At 41.0% G+C, this 27,075-nt stretch overlaps 1 protein-coding gene and 1 pseudogene across 1 annotated transcript in view; both read left to right on the top strand.

Moving 5' to 3' along the window:
* Positions 1-1,354, top strand: part of PKP4 (plakophilin 4) — a 245,444-nt gene extending 244,090 nt beyond the window's left edge. The window contains 1 exon segment of the mRNA XM_021004877.1: positions 280-1,354. Within this exon segment, the coding sequence (XP_020860536.1) occupies positions 280-528 (249 nt within the window). The 3' untranslated portion in view covers positions 529-1,354.
* A 15,777-nt stretch (positions 1,355-17,131) lies between these two features.
* Positions 17,132-17,946, top strand: LOC110220779 (small ribosomal subunit protein uS3 pseudogene; annotated as a pseudogene).
* The last annotated feature ends 9,129 nt before the right edge of the window (positions 17,947-27,075 follow it).

Below are 27,075 nucleotides of genomic sequence, written 5' to 3'. Positions count from 1 at the left end.
CCCCTGACTCTGTTTCTACATGATGTCATCAAATGACAGCTCAGTTTACTCACCTGTATATTTAAAGCTGGAGGGGGCTTGGGGTTTACACAAAGGTTTAAGGTCCTCTAATAAATGTACTGGGCTGTCCAGTAACCTGTTTTTGTTTTGTTTTGTTTTGTTTTCAACCCAAGTCCATGAATTACTGTCCTAGACATTTAAAAAGGGAACACACGTGTTTTTCCTTAAATTTACATTTCAAAAGATTACTTTTATTTATTTTTTTCATTTTGTCAACAGCATCCACAGCTATATTATAGTCAAGATGACTCCAACAGAAAGAACTTTGATGCATACAGATTGTATTTGCAGTCTCCTCATAGCTATGAAGACCCTTATTTTGACGATCGAGTTCACTTTCCAGCTTCTACTGATTACACAACACAGTATGGACTGAAATCAACAACGAATTATGTGGACTTTTATTCCACTAGACGACCTTCTTATAGAGCAGAACAGTACCCAGGGTCACCAGACTCTTGGGTGTAGCATCAAGAAGCTCAGTAGAGAACTCTTTTCTTCCTAACCTTGTTTCAATTGAGATGGAGAGATATGTTTGCTGATTTGATGGTGAAACATGCAAGTGAAATGGAAGGAACAAGGGAAGAGGCATTTTTTTTCCTTTGAGGAATTATCAGGAAAGTGAGGAAAGCATTGGAAGAGAACTTTATAGCTCTGCTTAGGTGTTAGATCTAATTACTTGTAGTTGCTGTAGTGTGGTGAAGGTGTGGGCAGTGTGATGAAAGGTTTGAGAAATGGGTAAAATGAGTTGGGAGAATGTGTAGATCAAATCAAAAATTACAGATGATTTTTATGTGAATAAAGTCACGTTCTGATAGTTTGTACAGAAAAAAAAATAAAATGGATGCCCTTCTTGTTTTATTGCTATTACTAAATGTCGAGATTGTATGCTATTATGTCTTGTAAATTTCTTTTGTTGGTGTAAATATGGAAATGCCACATTGGTTAAAAGTGCCATCATTTGTAATGCAGTGTGTCATTTTAAAAGAGATTTCAAAAGCTAACAATTAAAAAGCAAATGAGAGACCCAAGAAACTATTATCAATTTTAAAAATACCATATTTTTTTGTTTTTAAAATGAATAGTGTAATTTGGAAGCACAAAGTCCAGTCCAGTATAGCAATGCCGTTCCCATTCCCTGCCTCTTTCATAAGACACTTCACTGCCATTTTCTATGCACATGGAAGAAAAATAAATGTGGAAGTTTCATCCATGGAAAAGTGTTCCCTGCTCATTTTTATTTTCTGTATGTAATACGGAGAAACAAATTTAATAAATGTGAAATCTAATTGCATGTTGTAAGCAGCTTAAATATATTAAACCACTTTTACTTTTTCCTAATTTTATCCAGTTAAAACATTTTCATGCCTGGTTGACAACATCAAAGAATGATGTCTCACTATATTTTCCAGTTTAATGTTTTTTTTTCTGAAAAACTATTATGATTTTCATGTACTCTGAAGTCTTACCATGTTTTAATTTCACTGTTTGTGTCATAGACAAACTACCTTTTTTCTCTCTCTCCCCCACCCTGGCCCCCAAAAAACTAAATCTAGCAACTTGGCTTCAGTCACTTTATGTAGATTCTACTTAGCTAATTTGTGGTAAGGTATAATAGTCATATGAGAACAGTATCTAGCAATTTCCCCTGTTGTACTAATGAATCTTAAAGCCCCGAAACTCCAGATCATTTTAATAATGAGTGGTTTCATTTAATGCACCTTCGCTGGAATTCCTCAGGAAAAGGCTGAATGGAAGAATGCCTTGCAGTGGGGAGGCTTATCCCCAAAGACTCAGAACAATGGCTCCCATAATGTGAAGCCATATACAGTTCATTGCTTCCTTCCTTTATGTTAGTGATGGAGAAGAGGTAGCACCAGGCCAAATCTCAGTAGTAGGGCTCTTTGATACCTTGAGAGTTCTGCTACCAAATTCAGTCAGGCACAATTTCTAGATTTTTATATGGATAATTTGTACCCCAGAAACTCAGCAAGCAAATCATGGAAGGGTGCTGTTTAATCACAGATTAATGCAGGTGTATACATATTTTGTGACTATGCCTATAAAGAAAACTAAAGGGAAAACACTTATGAGAAATCATTCTAAGAATAGAAAGGAACTCTGCCTGATCCTTGTCACTTAAGTAATATAAATTAAAGCTTAAACTCATTGAGATTTCATCCCGGCTAATTGGGGGTTGAGGGGTGGGGTGGAACAGAGCCGTCATTCATACCTGAAAGTGCCTTCTCCAGGTAGTAAGCCTTTGGAACTTTTCAACAAAGAACTGAAGTGAAATGGAAATACTAATTTCATTAGAAAAGTTGTCAGATCTCTCTCAAATATTCTCGAAAGATGTAAATGTAAACCTACTTTCCTGAGCCACCTTTTTATAAGTATCTCATTAGAGTTGAGAAAGCCCTTTCCAGAAGCTAACCATGAGTATTTCTGCTTAATCACTGAACAGCCTTTGTTTGGCTTTTTTTTTTCAATTTGTTAAACTGATTCATTAAAAAAATAATAATAATAAGCAACCCCTTCACAGCTTAACAATAGCCAAAATCTGTAGAATAGCAGTTCTCAAATTAATTTGGCCATGGTGAGACTTCAACCCATAAGTGATGATTAGGGACATGGGAGCTGATGGAATAAATTTCCCTTTAGGGTAGAAGACGCCAATGAAATTTAACAGCAAAGTAAAGGGATTCAAGGCTATTTTCATACAAGGTAGATAGATGCCACTGTGGTTGGAGTGCTGAACCTGGAGTCAGGAAGACCTGAGTTCAAATGCTGAATCAGACATTTAGTAGCTGTGTGACCTTGGGCAAGTCACTTGATAACCATGAATTAGAACCAAAACGTCCATTTTATTCCACTTTAAAAACAATTTTTAAAATTTTTTTATTTAAAGAAATCTTTTAATTAATACTTCTGGAAAATAACATCTGCTTATAAGGTGAACAATAATTCTTTAATTTATAAATGTGGATTTTTTAATATAGGGTTTTCTTTTATTTTTTACAGTTTTTTATTAATAAATTCATTTGTTTATTTTTAGTTTTCAACAATCACTTCCATAAGGTTTTGAGTTCCAAATTTTCTCCCTGTCTCTCCTCTCCCCACCCCCAGACAGCATGTAATTTGATAAAGGCTCAACATATACATTCATGTTAAACCTATTTTCAGTTTAGTCATGTAAAGAAGAATTAGAACTAAAAACAAATTTAATACAGAAATTTCAGATCTTACAAAGGAGTTAAATTGGGATTATTCCCATTACAGTCACTGCAGATTTTCTTTGCTCTGGCATCTAGTAGTGTATTTGAAACTTTACTTGATTTACACAAGTTCTGTTTACGCACTTTTGAAAAAATGCATCTTGCTTTATACAAGATATGACCTAAGAAAGGATCATTTAAATTTAGAGCTGGAAGTGTCCTCATGTCACATGGTCCAGTCCTTCCATTTTACATCTGAGGAAACCACAACCCAGAGAGGTTAAATAAGGTCACACAGGTAATAATATGGCAAGGTAGGGATTCTAACCCAGGTCCTTTGATTCTAAATCCAGTGCTTCCCACTGTACTACAAATGGCCAATATCCTTTGCAATATTCTATTCGTCGTTTGAGAAGCATGTATAAAAATAAGATTTAAAATAGTCCCCAGAAGTCTATTTAGAATATATTGTGGCCAGAGAAGTTTGTGCCACTATTCTTTTGACCCAATGGCCCAGCTAGAATTGTGGCTAAGTATGGCAGCTAAGGCAAGTCCACCAGAACATGTGCCTCAAATGGCAGTCTTTGAGCAAAATGCTAAAGAAGAGTTAACTTTGAAGATGGGTCAGAAAAATCCAGGACTGAGAAGTTAATGGATTTGAAAATGCTTCCTGGATGCAGAGAAGGCTTTGTATTAAATGTCAAACTTTGCTGCGGGTCAAGAAAATAACTGCTAGAGCTCGAATGAAATACTACAGTTTCTTCATTAGCTTGCAACTGTGCCTCCATGGGAGAAAGAAAAGACTCCTGTGATGGCTGTCATTTCACAGGCCCGATTTCTGCCTGCTTTGCAAAGTGGCTGCTGTTTGCCAGCCAGACAGAGAGGGGATGTTTTCCTTTCTAGGAGATAAGATGTGGCCATTAAGAAGCTGCCTGTAGAGAGCAACTTTACCAAGTTTGTGCTTCAGGGTTCCTACTTTATTAAAACATTTCTATCAAACTGGCCCTGTTTAGAACTGTGCCTTTGCCAGCACCTACCACTGTGGTCACCTAAGTGAGTGTCTAATAATAGGGTGGATTTTGTTCCCTATCGTTCTTGGTGTGGTTGTCATGCAAGAAATTTGCAAATCATGGCTCTTTTTAACTCTGGGTTTTGTTTTTTGTTTTTTTTTTTTTTTCGTCTTTACTTCCTTTTATGTCATTAGCTACAATGGAAGCAGCAGTTCTGTTCCTGAGGAGGCCATTTGAGCCTGTTCTGTTTGCCTCTTCCAACTTGAAATCGCTCACAAGGTTCTATTATAAGTTTTTGCAGCAGCCATCATTTAATTATTAAAGCCCCATCCAGTGGTTAGAAGAATTCTGATAATGGCTTAATGTTTTTTCTGCCTCTGTTGGCTGAATGCAGATCACCAAGATCATCAATGTGTTGCCTCATAAAAAAGAAAATTAAATGTACATTGTTCCAATTGAAAGCTACAATCCTGAGAGATTAATGGAGAGAGGGTCAATTCTTCCTTCTCGGAAGATTACATTTCCTCTCCAGCAAATAAGAGGAGTGCTTTTGGCTTTAAAAGCTTTGACATCCTACCACCATATGAGGACAATTTTAACAAAGTGAAACTACTCCCTTTGGACTCTGTGGAGTCCTGAGGACCTCGAATCACGGTCCAATCTATTTGGTTTTTGAGTCCTCATTTCCAGCAGGTCATTACCATGAGAGAAAAGAGTCAACCTAAGTGTACATTTATGATATCATAAGGGGGGAAAGGCAAGTGCCAAAATAGTCTCTATGCAAGGAACACGACAAGTCTTTGAGAAGTGCTTATTCAGCCAAACGTAGTAGCAATTCTATAGCTCAGAGCTTTGTGTCTAGCAGCCATCACTGGTTTATGGTTAAAATGCACCATCTTGCTCTTTGAATATAATCAGGCTCCCTTTGTCTACCTCTATCTAAACCCCAACAACCTCCCAACATCTGTGGGCCATCAACAACAAGTCAGCTGCTCTCAGAGCCGAGCCAGTTGCCTGGAATTCAGTCGCATTCTTGTGTGGCACTACTTTCTCAGTAATCTACTTATCTGAGGTGGCCCTAATGCCAGCATCCTCTTAGTTCTAGTTCAACGTTGGGATGAAGTGAGGTATTCACAAGTCACTGAACAAAAGGAAGTTTACTTTTTCCTCAACTTTACCTGACAGAGAAAAGATATAGAACAAAAAATACAGTGGCAGGTGGTTGTTCTGGATGGGATCCCCCTCCATCTCCATATGGAAACATGTCTGGTCAACAGAACAGAGGAATATGACTTGTGGGCTTCAGGAATCCATCGAATCCAAGGAGCCTGAGACATTTTAGGCCTGTGGATGCAGAAAAGCTACATCAGGGAAGCTGAGGCCAATCATGTAAGCCAGTCAGGTCTTCGGACCAGCTAGCTTTGTCTTCTTTTGGGTAAAGTCTCCCCACATTGTGCATGAGAAGAAAGAAGTTGTGTTAGAACAATCCTGGTCCCATCACACACCCAAAGCCAAGACTTAGGATGGTATTGAGTCATGATGTGGATTTTCTTGTACGTGTATGTCCACTAATCAGTTTGTGTACTACCAGTAGACTAATGTAACAAACAATGACCTCCCGTCTGTCATTAATGGGTTTTATCAGGTTGGGCTTATTTCACTTCTGTCCTTCAGCGTCCTTCTCGGCAGGCCCTTCTCTGTTCAGTGACACTTCCACAGAATAGGTGGAAAAGGAGAAGAGCAGAGTCATACCTGGCTTCTTGTTGGTGTCGTGGTCAGGGAGAAGTCGATTGGCATTATATTGGAGTCAGAAGCACTGCCCTCAGAGGTCATGGACTGGATAGCGTTGTAGGTGACGCTATTGAGTTATTACCCTCCTGGTGCTCTGGTAACTAGGTCCCTGGGGATCGGCGCCAAACACAGAGCTATGTTAAATTACCTGTTGACCGTGGGATTAAGCATAACAGTGACATTCTGCAGGTGAACCAAAATAAAGTTGTAGATTACCTGTAGGCTTGATTCTATTTGGGAATGGAAAATGGAAAACAGAATTGTGTTTGGATTACATATTACTGAGTATATTTTCATAATTTTTAAAAATTATGTTCTTTGAAAAGGAAACTTTTTTTTTTAATATGGGATAAAAAAATTCACAGATGTCTTAAATTTGTGCTAATAGGGTAAATCTGTTGGGAGGTGGTAGTAGGACATATGATACATTATAACACCCAATCTAAGTGTTATTTGGAGGTAGCTGTACCCTCCACTAGTTCAAGTAATTGAGACTTGGTGGCTGCTATATACACTTTATTAATACACACACACACACACACACACACACACACAAGTGTAGGCCCAATATATACAAAAAACCTTTCAGAAAATCACTTCTGCATTTGCCAAGTGGGCAGTCCTTGGGTCATCTGGCCTTATCTCCCCACCTGATTATCTAGCCCCCACCACTAACGTGGGCAACCCAGTCCTGACTGGCCCTCATCCCTCTTCCTCTACTTCCTATCCAGTTTCACCTGAAACCCGGTAAAAGAAACCCAAGTGGCCTCCGTCCAACAGAGAATTTATTATTTCCCCCCTAAATCCTCCTTGCTTGTTTGCTTGCTTTTTCTGTGAAGGGTATCCCCATCCTTCTAGTCACCTAGGTTTGCACCCCTTATACCTTAGCCCCCACATCTAATAAGTCCCCAGGTCTTATTAATTATATCTCCCCATCATCTCATATCCATGTCCTTCACTCACATACTTGATACCCTACTTCAGGCCTTCATTAGATCTTACCTGGAATTTCATAAGAACCTCTCAATCAGTCCCTCTACCTCAAGTCTCTCCTGTATTTAATTCACTTATCAACCCAGCTGCCAAAATATTACTAAAGCATGAATATGACCAATCACCTCTACAATAGAATGCGAAGTCCTCTGGCATCGAAAGCCCTTAACACCTGGCTTCAGCCTACCTGTGAATGCTTATTATACATTATTCTCCTTCACACCCTCCACAAGCTATTCAAACTAGACTAATTGTTCTTCTCCTGGAGGCTGCTAGGCAGCACAGTGGATAGAGCACTAAATGTGAAGTTGGGAAGAGCTTATTTAGTTCAAATCCAGCCTCAGACACTTACTGTGTGACCCTGGATAAGTCACTTAGTTTCTGTCTGCCTCAGTTTCCTCTATGTAAAATGGGGATAATAATAGCTTCTACCTTGTAGGGTTGTTGTAAGGATCAAATGAGATATTTGTGCCTAACAGGGCCTGGCACATAATATTTCCTTCTTCCTTTCCCCCTTCCCTAACCATGACTCTCTACGTCTCATCTCCATTCGCCCGACGTGGGGGGGGGGGGGGACGGGGAAGGTATTGGCAAAAGAAACCAATGAAACAACTTTTAGTAAATTGTGCACTGTTTTTCCAACTTGTAGGGCACCACAGACCATTGCTCTTTCCCTCCTCCTCTTTTCTTGTACATTGTTGTTGTTCAGTCATGTCTGATTTTTTGTGACTCCGTGTTGTGGGGTTTTCCTGGCAAAGATACTGGAGTGGTTTGCCATTTCCTTCTCCAGATCATTTTACAGATGAGAAACTGAGGCAAACAAGGTTAAATGACTTGCCCAGGGTCATACAGCTAATAAGTGTCTGAGGCCAGATTTGAATTCAGGAAGATGAGTCTTCTTGACTCTTGGCCCTTTATTCACTGTGGCACCTACTGCTACCTCTTTTCATATGCCCATCTTTCTACTATCTCCTTTCTAACTTCCCATACTCCTGTATCCACACACTTTAACATCTTATTCAGAAGTTGGGGGAGTGAATGGACCAAGAGTTGATTTACTATAAATATCTCACTATAGATAATGGAGAACTGGCTGCTACAACTGAATAAATAATGAATTGACTCCTTAGGTTAAAAGAGAGATATGTAAGATTGAAGCAAAAGAGATAATTGAGGTGTCAAACATGCTTTCTTGTCTTCCTCTGAAGTTTTTCAGTGCTACACTGGAATTCAGTAAAGACACAACCACTAGAACTGTCTTTCCTCTCTAACCTCCATTCACTCACTCTCTGTCTACCAGCCTCCAGAAAACAGATTGGGCCCTGAGGAATATCACACACACACACACACACACCACACACACACACACACACACACACACACACACACACACACACACACACACAGAGGCAAGAATGTTGTTAGCAGAGAGGGTGCTAAGCTTTCAGCAGCTGGCATCCCTGGCTGCCTGGTCTAATGGGATCCCATGTGTGCCCAGCCAGGAGTGGGTGTAAAGTTTCCTGCCTGGAGCTACTCTCCCTTGCTCTGTGACAACCTTCAGAAAACCTTCTGGCCCTGTGAGTGAACCATAGGATGTATCCAGAAGAGAAACAGGTAAGCAGAGAACCAACAGCAGTATCAGAAGGGCTGAATTAAGTGCCCTTTGGCAACCTGCAACAAGGGCCAGAGAGTAAGAAAAGGAAGTTCTCTTAGTTTTTTCAGAGGTACCAGTCACCTTGGTTCTGAGTTAGATTAATGATGTCGTATGTTCAAGGGATTCAGCTCCCCTTTCTGAGGCCATTCTCTAATGCAGGGATGGGTCTATGTGGAGTGATTAATAACCATGACCATGAATGGACTCTGGTACTTGGGAGAGGGACTAGGTAGGAAAGAGTACTCTAATTTTAGTTACAGTTGGATTCAAAATGGGCTCCAACAGGTAGGTAGCTATGTGGTGCAGTGGATAGAGGGCTGAACCTGGTGTCAGGAAGACCTGAATTCAAATCCGGTTTCAAATACATGTTACCTGTGTGATCTTGGGCACATTACTTAAGCTCTGTCTCCTCACTTTCCTCATCTGTAAAATGGGGGAAATAATAGCACCTACCTTCCAGAGTTGTTATAAGGATAAAATGAGATAATATTTGAAAAATGCTTTGGAAACCTTAAAGCATTACATAAATGCTAACTATTATTATTATCCATTAATTAGTTACTAACTGAATGACCACCATGAGGCAAGTCACTTAATTTTTTCCGAGCCAAACTTTCCTTATCCCTAAACTGGGAAGGCAACATGGCAGTGACTAATGAGCTGTCCTCACAATCAGTAAGACCTGAGTGCCAGACTTGCCTCTGAAGTATACTGGCTGTGTGATGCTAGGCAAATCACTTCATCTTCCTATGACCCAAGCAACTTTCTAAGACAGTAAGTTACAGGAGCAAATGTTGATTGGCACTGGTGGAGGGGGTTTTCTTCCTACGATCCAATCTACATATATACACACATATGTGTGTGTACACACATCTACATACATACATATGTGTATGTATGTGGATGTACATATATACACATGTGTGTATATGTGCATATATACACACATATATACAGAGAGAGCTCAGAGATAGATAGATGGATAGACGTAAAAGTGTTATTATTTCAATCTTAAACAATTAAAGGCTAATCCAAGTCTTCCTTCTCCTCCAGACCAATATTCTAGGCCACTACAACATGGGTTTAATGCAAAAGCAACCTACTTATATCACAGGCCTAAGCCATGCATATGTATCATTTCATTGCCAGAGCCACCAAGAATTTCACTATGAGGCCAAGAAGAGAGGAGAGGTCAGCATTAGAATATTTCCTTTCTCATCTACCCAAAGAAACATTCAGTACAGGGCAGCCAGAGGGTCCAAATTACCTCCAGTGATCTCGTTTTTTATTACTCTCCCCCCTCTCCCATACCCATCTCCTTTCATGCAAGTAGGAATACAATCAAATAAATTACAGAGACTTGTGAGAGTAAGGCAGGATTTAGGATTCTAGCCTGTCAGGAGGCCTATGACTACCTGGGCCTGACTCGGGCTGGTCCCTGAGTAGTTTAGGCCTGGTATTAGAATAAAATGAAACATTGATAGGTTATTCAATAGATAACAAGAGGAGGGCAAGAAAGGGTAAGACGCCTGAGCACCTTGTCAAATCTAAAGGACCCTGACTCCAGGTGGGCAGGTTTTGTTATGCCCTTAAATAAACAGGAAACCATATATAGCCTGAAGTTACATCCAGGAAGACTCAGTTTGGGTCTCAGTCCCTGGGTAATGCAAGTCTTAGGGACAGTTTCCTTGCCATTTAGATAAATAAATAGTGATTCTGTAACAACCCAATTCATACTTTTGGGCAGATGGGTATTTCGGTTCAGGAGGGGGTGCTCCAGTTCATTGCCCCCTATCTACAAGCAAGCTGAGTGAAGTGAGCAGAACCAGGAGAACACTGCACACAATGAGCCTCATTGTGCCATGATCAACTTTGAGAGACTTAGCCCTTATCAGCAATGCAATGATCTAAGACATCTCCCAAAGACTCAGGATGGAAAATGCTGTCCACATCCAGAGAAAGAACTATGGAGTCTGAATGCAGGTTGAAGCATCCTATTTTTTTCTTTCTTGTGTTTTTTTTCCCTTTTGTTCTGATTCTTCTTTCACAACATGACTAATGTAGAAATATGATTGATATGATTGTACATTTATAGCCTGTATCAGATTGTTTGCCATCTTAAGGGGGGAGGGGAGGGAGGGAGGGAAGAAGAAAAAAATTTCAACTCAAAATCTTATAAAAGTGAATGTTGAAAACTAAAAGAAAGAAAGAAAGAAAAAAGAAACAAGGCCTATTTCCATCTCTCTCTCTCTCTGTGTATATATATGTACATATACATATATATATACATATATATATATATATACACACACACATATATATATATTATATATATACACATACATATGCATGTATGTATGTATGTATGTGTAGTTAAAGCAACTCAATTTGCACTTTATTTGTATCTCCCTAATGCCCTTATCTGGGCAGCAAGGTGGCGAAGTAGATGGAGTGCTGGGCCTGGAGTCAAGAAGACTCATCTTCCTGAGTTCAAATCTGGCCTCAGACATTTACTAGCTATATGATCCTGGGCAAGTCACTTAACCCTGTTGGCCTCAGTTTCCTCATATGTAAAATGAGCTGCAGAAGGAAATGACAAACCATTCCAATACGTTTGCCAAGAAAACCCCAAATGGGGTCATGAAGAGTCAGATGTGACTGGACAACAACAACATCCTTATCTGGCACTGTTTTATGTTACAGTCATCTGTAGATGAGTCATAGGCCCCTTCTAGATAATTAATTCCACAAGGTCAGGGATCATCTTATTGAAATTTTCTACCTTCCTTAGCAGGTAGCACAGCACTAGGCACACAGAAGGCACTTAATAAATGCTCAATGAATTTAACTCAATTTTCCACAACTAAGGCAACAGCAATTCAATCCATAAATTGGCAAAACACAAGTCCAAGTATCCAGGTCCCTCTATCTCCAGAACAACTTTTGTTGTGTTGTCCAATTGTTTCTGTCCTGTCTGAGTCTTTGTGACACCATTTTGGGGTTTTCTGGGCAAAGATACTAGAGTGAGGGGCAGCTAGGTGGCACAGTGGATAGAGCACTGGCCCTGAAGTCAGGAGGACCTGAGTTCAAATTCGGCCTCAGACCAAACACTTGACACTTACTAGCTGTGTGACCCTGGGCAAGTCACTTAACCCCAATTGCCTAAAAAAGAAAAGAAAAAGATACTGGAATGATACATTTCCTTCTCCAGCTCATTTTATAGATGAGGAAATTGAGGCAAACAGAGTTAAGTGACTTACCCAGGGTCACACAGCTAGTAAGTTTCTGAGGCCAGATTTGAACTCAGGAAAATGAGTCTTCCTGACTGCAGGCCTGACACTCTATCCATTGTACCACCTAGCTGCCTCCATTGGAGCAACTATTCTTGCTAAAATAAGTGACGGATCTGGATCCCTCCCCATCTCATACTTCTCCTTCTACTTCCTCAAGTGCCTCCTGGGGAGATGCTAACAGAACCTACAAAAAAACAATGCTAAGGAAGAAAACAGATGAGAAACAAGAAGCCTGGATGAATATTGAGAAAGCCCCCTCTGCCATAAAATTTCTTGAAACTTCTATTCTTCAGAGAGCTCAATTCAAGCAAACTCTGCCAAGGGGAGCAAAAGAAATGAGGATTCTTCTTTACAGACTTTCTTCAGTTTGGCCACAGGCACATCTACATCCCTAGAACGGCATAGGGTAAACTACGCTGGAGACCACTCAGTCCCCAGAATATGGGCCTTTTCTGTTATGCTCCTGGCAAAATGCTGGCTTTGGCTGCCAGCTGCCTAGAAGCTCAAGACGTAAGAGATTTGTTTTCCAAGTGTGTGCTCTATGGGAAAACATGTTGACATCAGTCAAAACACAGGGTTCCTGAGCAAGGAGCACATACAGAAAGATGTTAACCCCCACAACCCCTGAGCCACGGAAGCCTAAATCTTCTGTTTTCACTATCTATCAATTGCCCTCTCATACCTCCCAAAATCATCCCGAATGGGATGAAGAAAAGGTAGCTTGTCTGCCTTTGTTAAAATAAATGACATCTTGGAAGGAGGTATTTATTTGTCTGTTTTGTTTTTAAATAATCCACATCAGGTGAGCAGCTCCTCTCAACATTTGTTGCCGATGGAGAAGGTACCCACGGGCACTAACACTTCATGCCTAAAATCTCCATTGAAACCCAGGCCCCAGGCTCAAAGAGTTGAGATAACTGCTTAAATAGTTATTTAACTAGTCATGTCAAGATCCTTGTGGGGGCAGTTGGGGCAAATTATCATGAATCCAGGGTTCATGGTGGATGACAAAGTCAATCAGTCATAGCCTCAGTTTTTGGCGAACTGATTTCAAAGCCTTAAGAGAAATAATAGGTAGAACAACATGGCCTAAAATCATACAGAGAGACAAACAGTTCTTAAAAATGGAATTCTAATGCTGCAAACAAAAAATATATTCCACTGAAAAAGAAAAAAGGGGAGGAAAAAATGTCTAAAGGTGCTAATATGAATACCAAAGGAACTCATCAATTGGCTTAAATTTTTTTTTTTTTGGCAACTGGGGTTAAATGACTTACCCAAGTTTACACAGCTAATAAGTGTCAAGTATTTAGTCTGAGGCCAGATTTGAACTCAGGTCTTCCTGACTTCAGGGCTGGTGCTTTATCCACTGCACCACCTAGCTGCCCCAGCTTAAATTTTTTAAAGACATACACAAGATGGAAGCAAAGACTGGTCATTGAGGGAAAATGCAAAAATGTGGAATGAAGTCAGAAATACTAAATCTCAGAACACACCGAAGATGCTGACAAATGCTAAGGGTAAGAAAGTTCTTTATTTGGGGTGGGGGTGAGGATGATGGGAGGAAGAGCAAGAAGAACAAAGAATAATGGCTGATATTTATATAGTATTTAATGGTTTGCAACGTGCTTTGTGTACATTACCTCACCTGGTCCTTACAACAACTTTCTGAGGTAAGTCAGTCAGTCTACCAGCATTTAAGTACCTACTTACATATTAGACACTGTGCTAAGAGCTAGGGATAAAGAAAGGGAAAAGACAGTCCCTGCCTTCAAGGAGCTTCCAGTCTAATGGGAAAGACAACATGCAAACAACTAGGTACAGAACAGCTATATACAGATAAACTGGGGGGGAAAAAAAACAGAAGGAAGACACTAACATCAAGGGAGGAGGGAAAAGGTTTCCTGTAGGAGGACAGATTTTAGCTGAGATTTAAAGGAAACCATGGAAACCAAGATGCGGAGATGAGCAGCAAGGGCATTCCAGGACTGAAGATTTGCCATTTCCTTCTGCAGCTCATTTTACAGATGAAGAACCAGGACAAGCAAGGTTAAGATACTTGCCAGGGTCACACAGCTAGTAAGTGTCTGAGGTCAGATTTGAACTCACAAAGAGGAGTCTTTCTGATTTCAGGCTCATTGCTGGCCCCTAGCTGGCCACCTAGCTGGCCCCAAATGGTAAAAAATGCACAAAAATCCACTGAAGAATTCCTTAAAAAGCAGAATTGGCTAAATGGAAAAAAGATATACAAAAATTCACTGAATAAAAGAACTTCTTATAAAGTAGAAATGCCAAATGGAAAAGGAGGTACAAAAGTTCACTAAAAAAAAAAGTCCTTAAAAATTAGAATTGGGCAAGTGGAAGCTAATGACTCCATGAGACATTAAGAAACAATAAAACAAACTCAAAAGAATGAAAAAATGGAAGAAAATATGAAATATTTTATTGGAAAAACAACTGATCTAGAAAATAGACCCAGGAGAGATAATTTAAGAATTATTGGCCCACTTAAAAACCGTGATCAAAAAAAGAGCCTAGACACCATCTTTCAAGAAATTAAGGAAAATTGCCCTGATATTCTAGAATCAGAGAGTAAAATAGAAATTTAAAGAATTCACTTATTGCCTCCTGAAAGAGATTCCAAAATGAAAACTCCTGGGAATATTATAACCAAATTCCAGAGCAACCAGGTCAAGGAAAAAATACTATAAGCAGCCAGAAAGAAACAATTCAAGTATCATGGAGCCACAGTCAGGGTAACACAAGATTTAGCAGTTTCTACATTACAGGATTGGAAGGCTTGGATGATGATTTTCTGGAGGGCAAAAGAGCTAGGGTTGCAACCAAGAATCACCAAAACTGAGTATTATCCTTCAGGGGAAAAATGAATATTCAGTGAAATAGAGGACTTTGTAGCATTCCTGATGAAAAGACCAGAGTTGAATAGAAAATTGGACTTTCAAATACAAAACTTAAGAGAAACATAAAAAGGTAAGCAGGAAGAGAAATCATAAGCGATTCAATAAGGTTAAATAAACTGTTTACATTTCTACATGGGAAGATGGTACTTGTAAGTCCTAAGAACTTTATCATTATTAGAGCAATTAGAAAGGGTATATAGAGAAAGAGAGCACAGGTGTGAGTTGAATATGAGATGGGATATCTAAAAAATAAGATGAAGGGATGAGAAAGAGGAATGCATTGGAAGAAGGGGAAAGGGAGAGGTAGAAAGGGGTAAATTATCTCACATAAAAAGGTGTGAAAGAGCTTTTGTAGTGGAGGGGAAGAGGGGAAAGGTGAATGTGGAGGGAAGTGCTTGAACTTTACTCTCATTGGAATTGACTCGAAGAGGCAGTAACATACATACTCAGTTGGGTATAGAAATCTATCTTACCCTACAGGAAAGTAGGATGGGAGAGGGACAAGGAAGTGGGGTATTGATAAAAAGGAGGGTGGATTGGGGGAGGTGGTAGTCAGAAGCAAAACTTTTAAGGATGGACAAGGTGAAAGAACAGAGGGAGTAGGACAAACAGGGAGAAACATAGGATGGAGGAAAATAAACAGTAATCATAACCATGAAAAAAATTTTACAGCAAATTTCTCTTTATTAGAGAATATTTAGAGAACTGAGTCAAATTTATGAGATCATAAGTCATACCCCAATTGATAAATAGTCAAAGTATATGAACAGACAGTTTTCAGATGAAGAAATCAAAGCTATATCTACAGGCACATGAAAAAATGCTCTAAAGCAATATTGATGAGAGAAATGCAAATTAAAACGACTATGAGGTACTACCCCATGCCTATCACATGGGCTAATATGACAGAAAAAGAAAATGACAAATGTTGGAGCAGATGTAGGAAAATTGAGACACTAATTCACTGTTGGTGGGGACTTGTGAATAGATACAACCATTCTGGAGAGCAATTTGGAACTATGCCCAAAGTGCTATAAAATCATGCACCTTTGGCTAAGCAGTGCCTCTACTAGGTCTGTAACCCAAAGAGGTTTTTTAAAAAAAGGAAAAGGACCTATATGTACAAAAATATTTATGGCAGCCCTTTTTGTGGTGGTAAAGAATTGGAAATTGAGGTTATGTCCATCAACTGAGGAATGGCTGAACAAGTTGTTGTATATGATTGTAATGGAATGTTATGAGAAATGTTAAGTTATGTTATGAGAAATGACAGTATGCTCTCAGAAAAACCTGGAAAGGTTCACATGAACTTATGTAAAGTGAAGTGAGCAGAACCAGGAGAACATTGTACATAGTTACCGCAGTATTGTATAATGAGCAGCTGTGAATGACTTAGCTGTTCTCGGCAATACAATGATCCAAGACAAATCTGAAAGACGTGTGATGAAAAATGCTATCCATCTCCAGAGAAAAAACTGAGGGAGTCTGAATGCAGATCGAAGCATACTTTTTTTTTTACTTTATTTTTCTTGGGTTTTTTTAATCTGTTTTCTTTCACAATATGATTAATAAATACATATTGCATGACTACATACATATAACCTATATCAAATTGCTTGTCTTCTCAGGGGGTGGGGGAAGGGAGGGAGAGAATTTGGAACTCAAAAAAATTTTAAATGAATTTAAAAATCATTTTTACGTGTAATTAGAAAAACAAAATATTTTTTTTAATTAAAAAAGAAAAAAGAAATTAAATGGATAAATTTTTAAAATATCACCAGTAAACCCATTACATGTTAACATTTTTATGAAATGGTTATATTTTCCAAAACAAAAAAAGTTTTCATGAGATGAATGACATCATTTTAACTTTTTATTCTTTTTCTTTTCTTTTTTTTTCTTTTTGCTAGGTAATTGGGGTTATGTGACTTGTCCAGGGTCACACAGCTAGTACGTGTTGCATGTTGCATGTCTGAGACTAGATTTGACCTCAGGTCCTCCTGACTTTGAGGCCGGAGCTCTATCCTCTGCACCACCTAGCTGCCCCTATTTTTCAGTTTTTAAACATATTTTTGCAAATCTCTTTATTATCTGGCTTAATAGAAAAGAGCTGGGTTCTCCTATCTACCTCTACCTTCAATCTATTGTTTGAGTTGAAGAATATGAAGAAAATCCGCTTTTCCTGTTGGTGCAAGATGGTGGTGCAGATCTCCAAGAAGAGGAAGTTTGTTGCTGATGGCATCTTCAAAGCCGAGTTGAATGAGTTTCTCCCCAGGGAGCTGGCTGAGGATGGCTATTCTGGGGTGGAGGTTTGAGTTACCTCAACCAGGACGGAAATCATCATCTTGGCCACCAGGGCTCAGAATGTCCTTGGGAAGAAGGGTCTCCGGATTCGTGAACTGAGAGCTGTAGTTCAGAAGAGGTTTGGCTTCCCTGAAGGCCGTGTAGAGCTGTATGCCGAGAAGGTGGCCACCAGAGGTCTCTGTGCTATCGCCCAGGCCGAGTCCCTGCATTACAAACTCCTGGGAGGTCTTGCTGTGCATAGGGCCTGCTATGGTGTCCTCCGCTTCATCATGGAGAGTGAAGCAAAGGGATGTGATGTGGTGGTGTGGTGTCTGGTAAGCTCAGAGGCCAGAGGGCCAAGTCCATGAAGTTTGTGGATGGCCTGATGATCCACAGTGGAGACCCCTTCAACAACACAGCTGTCTGCCACGTCCTCCTCAGACAGGGTGTATTGGGAATTAAAGTCAAAATCATGTTGCCCTGGGACCCAAGTGGTAAGATTGGCCCTAAGAAGCCCCTGCCTGACCACGTGAGCATCGTAGAGCCCAAGGATGAGATTCTTCCTACCACCCCCATCTCAGAGCAGAAGAGTGGGAAGGCAGAGCAACCAGCTATGCCCCAGCCAGTGCCCACTGCATAACAGGACTCTGTGATACCTGGAATGGTGTGCCCGAAGCTCTTCTGTAAAGATCTTTAATAAAATCTTTTTAAAAACAAAAACAAAAAAAGAAAATCCAACTGAACACAGGTTTGTAGTTGGGAAAGGGAAGAGGAGCTTGATAGATAAATAATATTTTAGTGTTATTATGAAAATAGTTTCAACATTGTAGGCGCCCTGAGAAGACCTCAGGGATGAGCAGGGGTCCAAGGGTCATGCTTTAAGAACCACTATCCAGGAATATGGTAACAGAGAACCACTCTAACCATTAAATCAACAGAGTTATCCTGGGGAAAGTGGGGGATACATGGTGCAATGCAGAGACAAAGGAGCAGAGAGTGAAAATAGGACATCCAGAAAAGATTATGTGACTCCCAGAAAAGAGTGAAGACGCAGCATTAAGCAGAAAGCAGAGAGATGATGTCATTATAGGGAATTGGCAGCTCTTTGTCATCAGGGGTATGAATTTCTCCAGTCCCACATTCACCCTGGCCACATGTATTCCTTTATCTATGTCCACAAATGTGTCTAGCATATGTTAATTTTCACATATGTTCCCTGTGTTTTCTACCTATATGTCTGTTTTGGTCATATGTGTTCTCTGAATGTGTGCTCTCTCCTACTGATAGTGTAGTAACCTAGAGATTCTATGAGGAAATCTTTCTTTTCACTTAATTTGCCATGCTATTTAATTTAATACATTTTCCTTTGTACTTATGTGTTCTCTGGCCCTGTAAAAGTAAATATATTGATAGGGGCTGTGAGCCATAGTTTTGTATGGGTGCTGAACTACAAAGTGCCTGGAACCTTCTGAGGGCCCATGTGAGGCGAGATTTAGGTTACACTGTACTTTCCCAAATGAGATTAGCTGGCTGCTTTATTCTGTTGCACTAAGATGCCACTGTTAAGCAGGACCCTGTCCCATGGATCTCCTATTTATATATGCTAAGCTATTTTCCTACTTGTCTAGTAGCCCCTTCCTGCTAGATGGATGAGAACACTGGTGTTTTTGTTGTTGTTATTGTTGGTTTGGTCTGGTCTGGTTTTTGAGCTGAAAGATCATTTTGCCCACTCCTGGGACAATCCTCTGGGCTCATGGATTACAGGCTCCAAAGCACGCAGCTGTTCTGTGTTCCTCTGTTGCCTGTCTGACCACGAGTAAGGATGTTGGGCAGCCTTTCCGACCTGAATCTCACCAGACTTTTATCTCCTGCTATATCTTTTCCCACTTGTCCTTACTGACCCCTCATTGGCAAACAGTACTGCCCCAGGCCATTTTCAGGAGCTCTGTGGGGCTCCTCAAAGCCTGGATCAGAGCTCTGCAGAGCCACGTCAGGAAAGCCTCAGAGGAGTGGGGGCGGCGAGTGAAAGAGGAGGCAGCCTTGAACTTCTATTTCTTAGAGTTCTTTGTCATTTTAAAGTTGTTTATTTTCCATAATGAAAACTCCTGGGATGTGATGGGAAGTGAGAATCCTTGTACCGGATGGTCATTGATCATTATCCTGAACCCTGGCTTCCTGATAGGCGAACACCCACAGCCAGTATACCAGAAGGGGGAAGTGGGTGTAACTCCAGGAATCAGAATTGCTGGGAAGAAATGTTCCTGGTAAATAAAGGCTAAGTGTGCATATCTCTGTGTGTGTGTGTGTGTGTGTGTGTGTGTGTGTGTGTGTGTGTGTTGGAAGTCATAAAGTAACATAAAAAACATCATACCCATCAGATATCACAAAAGCCGCTTGTTACCTTCAGGGAGCAAGGAAAAGGAAATAACAGCTTTCCTCGAGTGCTGCTGCTCAGAAAAAAACCTCTCAGCTATAAAAAAATTTTTAAAAAAAGACTTTATTTCCACCTTGCTCTGTTGTTTCGCTGTTTCCCTTCTTCTGGTGTTGGCCAGATAGGTGGGGAATCCTCTGGGGAGCTGGAGGCTGGAATGGGAGGGTTAGAGATTAAATAGTTAAGATCACTGGTTTGACCCTTAGACTGAAAGCAGTAAAGGCACTCCTACCTAGCAATTACTCAATCCTCTCCCAAGGGCAGGAAAGGCCTCCCTTTGTTTAAAAAAAAAAAAAATCCCACAGTCTCCAGGCCCTGGCTCTGCCTGGTGCCTGAAATTCTCCTATTAACTACATTAAGGTAAGACAAGTTAAGTTAAATTAAGGCATTCAAGATTGTGGGAGGGGCAAAGTATTAAACCATAATCAGTCAAAAAACATGTTTTATCAGATTAGCTTTCTACCACCTAGAAAAATAGCAAAGATATAATGAAGAGTTATTGGACTTGTGGTAAGGAAGGACCTAAGTTTTGATCCCAGATCTGACAATTACTAGCGATGTGACTCTTCCCTTCTGAGCCTCTGTTTCCTCATTTCTAAAACTGAGTTATTTGCACTATCTACCGCACAGCTCTTTGTAAACCTTAAAGTGCTATTTGTAAATATGAATTGTTATTATTAGTCTCTAACACAAGGTTTTTTAGCCTTTTTGTGTGTCCTGGGACCCTCTGGCAGTAAGGTGAAGGCTATGTGACCCCTTTCTCAGAATCACGTTTTTAAAGGTGTAAAATAAAAGATATGGCATTACAAAGCAAACCTATTGAAATGCAGTTATGAAAAGAAAAGGAAAAACAAATAAAGAACCCCTGCTCTAAAGAAACAGGACAATATAATTTGATTGAAGGGGGAGAAGGGCATGGAAACAGTCAGAAATTCATTGCAGGTAAACAGGAAACTTAGGGAAAGGGCCTGAGAATCTGGGGAAAGTGCAGAAGAAGGGGGGAAAGGGACACAAAAACACATCAGCTTGACAATTGTGCCCTGGGCTGGCCCCAGTGAGAATTCTGCCTTCAACTTCCCTCACAGCTTTTGACAGCTGCCTAATGCAGACCTCTGTTCACTCTGGTGCATCAAAAACTCCTCTGGCTGGCACAGATATGACCTTCAGGCTGCTAACAATCTAAACCCAGCTAGGCCAGATTTAAAAAGGCTTCCCTAGCTCCTGTGTGTGTGTGTGTGTGTGTGTGTGTGTGTGTGTGTGTGTGTGTGTGTCCCCTAAGGAGTCTGGACGCTCTGAGATGAGGAGAGGCAAGAGAGTCTCAGCCTCCTTACCAGCACCTTTGGGCCTCATGCTCTGCAGACCCTGAGGCCACACAGCTTCCCAAACATGCTAGACAAGCGTTCTAACAGGGGCATCTCAGGGCAGCAGCAGAGAAAATAAGGAGAGAAAATGATCTGTCCTGGTACTATTCCTCTGGATGGGTGACATAAATGCATTCTGGGCTGATTGTCAATCAGGCACAGTCTGCTTCTTGACATTGTAAGAGAGCATCTTTAGCGTGCACACACACACACACACACACACACACACACACACACACACACACAGAGGAGCCAGTCTCTTCTGACCATGTTTTATTTCCACCTAAGAATACATTCATGCCATTTCCAGGGTTCCTTTGGCCGAGTGACCAATCTGCTGAGTCCTCCAGTCCGTTATCCAAGCAGCTCACATTTGGCTATCCTCCAGAGACCTTGTCTCTCAGCCCTAGGGACTTACTCTGCTGGACATTGGTCTCAGGAGTCAGCCTGTCACTGTTGCTGTGTATGACATGCTATGCCCAGCAGTGGGAGAAGGGCTGTGGGCCATACAAACCAAGCAAAATGAAAGTCCCTTGAAGCCCCCAAAGCTTTTTGGTCTCAAAGGGAGGAGATTTTTGCACTGGATTTAGCGCCAAATGACTGCATTTGGAATGGCTCATCTACCTACATATGTGACCTAGAAGGAATGGGTCTGGTCTGCAGCTTGGGTAGGTGAAGCAGGACACAGAGGGGTAGAAGGACGTGGCTATTCTGAGAGGGCAGAGACCTAAAGGGCTTGGGAACCAGACTTTAGTTACCAGTACTCAAATCAAAACTAAAACAAAACACAAAAAGAGGCGCATCAGGAAGATGCACTAATGGGTTTTTCCATGAACTAGGTTTCTATAAAAGTTGGGTTGGTTTGTTTTTTTCTTCTGCAAAATCTAAGAAGCAAAGGTCTGACAAAGAACAAGGCCATTCTCTTTTTGACAGGAGTTTTCAACAACTTCATCCTTTATTTCCATCATATAGAAATGCAAAGGAAAGCTTTCAGCCAAAGTAAGAGGTCATTGTAAGTCATCAGAATGCCCACGCAGTCTCATTTAGAAGGAATAGGTAAGCTGTCACTCTCAGTAACAGAGCCTTGCTCTGGCCCTACCGTTTCCTAGTTCAGTTTACTGGGGAGTGGGGCTCCCTCCACTAAGCAGCCTGGGTAGAATCACAAGGCAGATTCATAGAGTGTCTACTAGCCCAAGGTTACTGGTGCTGTATTTGCCTTCCCTGGCCCCAGCAAAGTGCAGGGTGGCCCATGGATCAATGCCCAATCACAATATGGGGTTCCTTCAACCATGGCTCTTCAGCCCAAGGGGAGATGGGAAGCATGGGGACAGACCATAGGACCCAGTTCTCTACCACTCTGGGAACCTTGCCTTATGCTCCAGACATCACACAAGCCAAAATCCTCCAGAACACCCATGAATGAGAACTATAAGAGACAGTATTTGGTTAGGAGACCTGGCTTTGCATCTAATACTTTTGCATCCAACAAGCTATGAGACCATCAACAAGCCCCTTAATTTTGCTAAGCCTCATTTTCTTGAGCCTCAGTCTGAGTATCTAATTTGATAGAATGAGACAAGTCACATCACCTCCCAAGCCTCAGTTTCCTCATTTGTAAAATGAAGGGGGTGTATTAAATGGCCTCTGAGGTCTCCTCCAGCCCTAGAAGTTACTTACTAGCAGTATAACATTGGGCAAGTTTTCTGATTCTCTGGGCCTGAACTTCTTCATCTGTAAAATGGAAATAATTTTACTAGCTACCTCACAAGGCATAACAAGGAAAGCGCTAGGTAAATCTTTAAAATGCAAAACAAATGTTAGCAATTTATTATTATTGTTTTCTCCACTCAAATTCTGAGCTTTAGACTTTCTATGAGGAAGAGATGGCCACACTTGTAACCACAGGCATATTTGTTTCTTTACTTCTCCCATTCTTTCTACACAAAGGCTCTTGCCTAAAAAAAAAATTGCAAAAAAAATTTTTTAAAAGCTTGATTACTGAAAAATAAAGTGTGGGGGGGGGGTGGAATTTAATTATGGCCCTAAATGGTCACAACTTTGAAAGAATCACAATGACTCAACCAGTGAATCCAGAGAGCTGAAGAGTCCTACCACCATATTCCAGTGCCCAGTTTTCAACAATAGCTCACTTTCTGTAGCATCTTACAATTTAGGAATCACTTCATTCCCACCCAGGGAAGCAGACAGTACAAGTATCCATGAAGGGGAAGTGATCTGCTCAGTGTTACACAATGCCAAGTTGCCAAGGTGACCTCTGACTCGGGTCTCCTGACGCCCAGGCTTTCCAGTGTATACCTCACTATCTCTTTAATGCTCATTATCAAAATCGGACCCTCCTAGACTTCTCCCTTGACCCATCCAAAATCCCTCAGCAGTCATTTGTGATAAACAGCTGCTGCTGAGTCAAGCCTCGAAGAACCCCTAGGCCAGGCCATAAAAGACTTTATGAGCATCATGATCAACCTTTATGTCTCATACATTGAAAGGCAGTGCAGTGAAAAGAGCCCTAGACTGGCCATCAGAGGACCGGAGTTCAAATCCTAGCATTGATACTTACTACCTGCATGACCTTGCGCAAATCACTTCAAATGTTTGAAAGGGTCAGTTGGGTGTTTCCACGGCCACCAGTTGGGTGGAGCCACTCAGCCACCAATCCACTGGCCTAAGCAATGCCCAGCCTTTAATCTCAATTGGGTCCAAAGCTGATTGTACTTCTAGAGACAGGCAAACTCCTGAGCTAAAGACAGTAAAAAGAGAGGCAGCATAATACGGTGGGAAAGCATTGGATTTTTCATCAGAGAACTTTGGCTGAAATCCCTGCTCACCTACTTACTATCTTTGTGACCCTTGACAAGTGCTTAACCTCTTTGGGCCTGAGGCTCCTCAAAAAAAATGAAGGAATTGAACTCAGTGATCTCAGTTTCCCTTCAGTGCTAAATCGATGACCTTCTGATCCTTTGACCTCTCCAGACCTGTGTTTCCTCATCTGTAAAATGAGGAGGCTAGACCAGATGACCTCTCAGGTCCCTTCCAACTCCCAATCTGTGCTCCCACCATAACATGACTCTAATCCCAGTGAGCAAGCCCTTTGATCGTGGTCATGGTGATGGTCACAGTGAATAGTAGGATAATCCAAGAAGAAAAATACCTGCCCCCCTTTAGTTGTCACTGGATTTGTCCCTTTACTGTGAGTGCCTTAGTGAGCTAGCAGAATTAATCAATCAAGAAACATTTATTAAATATTTACCATGCAGGCACTGAGGGATACAAATACAAAGAATGAAGCAATCCCCACTGGCAAGCAGTTTCCACTCTAAGGGAGGGGGGCAAGTGCATCGGAGGCACAAAATAAATATAAAGAAAATAGATACAAATAAATTCAAAGTGATTACTACAAGGTACTTTGGAAGGGAGAGCACTAGCAGTTGGGAATAAGGAAAGACTTCATGTAAAAGGTGGTATTGGAGCTACGACTTGAAGGAAAAGAATTGGAGGTAGAAATGAGGAGGGAGGGCACTCCAGGCATGGGGAACAGCAATTACAGTGGCAGGGAGACCAGAAATGGAGTGTGATGTGTAAAGAGAAGACAAGAAGAGAACAGAAAGAAGTCCAGTTTGGCCGTATTAAAGAAGCGGCACCTGAGTCTCAGATTAAAGTTTCTAGTTTGGAGGGAAGCCAAAAAAAGGGGGGAGGGAAGAGCCTCCCCACCCCCTTTGGAAAGGACACATGTTCTAGGTTGCTCAGTGCAAGCTAGGCAAGAATTAGCCTCTCAGGCCATTAAGTACTGAGCACTCTCTAAGGTAGAGTAAAGAAAAATGCGCCACTGGGAGATAAATCAAGGCAACTCCTCTCCCAGTGACTTGGGAAAGAAGATGAGACAAGATTTATGGAGGACCCTCCGTCCCTTGACAGAAGTATAATTACCAATCCCAGAGTCATTAATCAGCAATTCGCTGACGACTTTGGGAGTCTGTACATCTCTAACTCTCTCCATTCTAAAATGACATAAAGTTAGGAACAATTATTTGAATGCTACATAGTTGAACATTTGGCTTAAGAGAAAAGAAGAGGAAACATCCTTAAATAAAGCAAATGTCTATTTTTTTATGAATCTCCAGGCTCCAGAGCATCTTTTTTTCCACAGTTTCCACAACTAGATGAACCTCATGTTATATATCTATTTTTTTTAAAAATGTACCCTTCTGTAGGAGCAGCCTACAGCCACCAAGGAGTCTATAGTTGTACTGCCCATACTGTCCTCAATGAACTGAAAGTACTCACTTGGTTCCCAAATGGAAAATCCTTTCACTTAAGATTTTGGTATTACACCAAGATGACGGGGATGGCATCAGGTCTTCACCCTGTGGCCATCTCCCAGGAGGAGGAGAGTGTAACTGATTTAATTAAAGCATTTGTAGAGTGAAAACCTTTATTGGTGTGACGGAAGTTGATGGGTAGAGGAAGCAGTTGACGTAGGTACCAAGACCAATCTTCTGAGTAGTGGGGAGGGATAGCGTCATACAATAACCGTGATTTAAGGGGCATTTGCCTATAAATATATTCCTCACTTGTCTTCAACAGGGCCTGAAAGCCAAGGCAGCTAGGTGGCTTAGTAGGTAGAGCGCTGGGCCTAGAGTCAGGAAGACCCAAGTTCAAATCAGGCCTTAGACACTTACTAGCTATGAAACCCTGCACAAGTCTCAGCCTTAGTTTTCTCAGCTGTAAAGTGGGTATAATAATAGCTCTTACCTCCAACGGCTGATGTGAGATCAAACTGGATGATACTCATAAAGCACTTAGCACAAGACCTGGCATGTGTGTGTTATTGTTGTTGTTGTTCAGTCATCTCTGACTCTTCATGTCCTCATTTGGGGTTTTCTTTGCAAAGATGCTGGAGCGATTTACCATTTCCTTCTCCACCTCATTTTACAAATGAAGAAACTGAGGCAAACAGAGATAAGTGACTTGCCCGGGGTCACCCAGCTGGTAAGTATCTGAGACCAGATTTGAACGCAGGAAGATGAGTCTTCGTGACCTCAGGCCTAGTATTCTAGCCACTTCACCACAAATGTTTATTCCCTTTCATACTATTAAAGCAGGAACATGCTGGAACTAGCTCTGGCTGAATTGAGAGACCCAGTTGTTGAATCGTCAGTGTGAACATTTATACCTCAGAAATTGGCGATTGCTGCACATCGGGGCTTGGTTTATTGTTCAGTTGGTTGTCTATACTTCAGAAAGTCTTAATAAGGCAGATTAAACTTAAAAGTGTATACCCATCCTTTGTATACCCTCCACGGTTGTTCAGTGATTGCAAGCCCAGGGGATATCGCTCTATGAACATGGCTGAGCTCATCAGGAGTTCTGCAGAAGGCTCCAGGAATGCAGTCCTCACTCTACCATAGGAGTGGAGGCTGATCATAACAACAGTGCATTAGATTGTGAACTCCTTTTTGCCTTTCTTTGTATCACCAGTGCTTAGCACAGTTCCTGGCACATAGTAGGCACTTAACTCAGTCATTTCAGTTGTGTCTGACTCTTCATGGCCCCATTTTGGGTTTTCTTGGCAATGGTTTGCCATTTCCTTTTCCAGATCATTTTACTGGTGAGGAAACTGAGGCAAACAGGGTAAAATGACTTGCCCAGGGTCACACAGCTAGCACATGACTGAGGCTGGAATGTAGTATACAGTAGTAAACAGTATTAATATTGTAGTTAGATTAAAGCTGTAAAATATCTGGCCCTAGAAATCCAGACCTAGATAAAAGCATGGGGCATGTACTATTATCCATAGAACAGATTTTTCACTATCAGGTTTCATTTAATTAGAAGTCCAAATTTATTTAAAAAAGAAAAGCAATGTTATACTTTTTTATATTCTTGACTGTGACTTCATGGGGAGGGGAGACAGAGAGGAAAGAAGTAAGCATTTGTATAGAGCATACTATGTGCCAGGCACTGTGCTCAGCTTTACAAACATCTCATTTTATTCTTAAACAACCCTGAGAGCGAGGTGTGCTGTCATGATTCCCATTTCACAGT

The sequence above is a fragment of the Phascolarctos cinereus genome, unplaced genomic scaffold, assembly GCF_003287225.1.
Source record: "Phascolarctos cinereus isolate Bilbo 61053 unplaced genomic scaffold, phaCin_HiC Scaffold_726;HRSCAF=1367, whole genome shotgun sequence".
Lineage (NCBI taxonomy): Eukaryota > Metazoa > Chordata > Mammalia > Diprotodontia > Phascolarctidae > Phascolarctos > Phascolarctos cinereus.
Note: the sequence above shows the minus strand (reverse complement) of the source record. Positions and strands in the feature narration are given on the sequence as shown.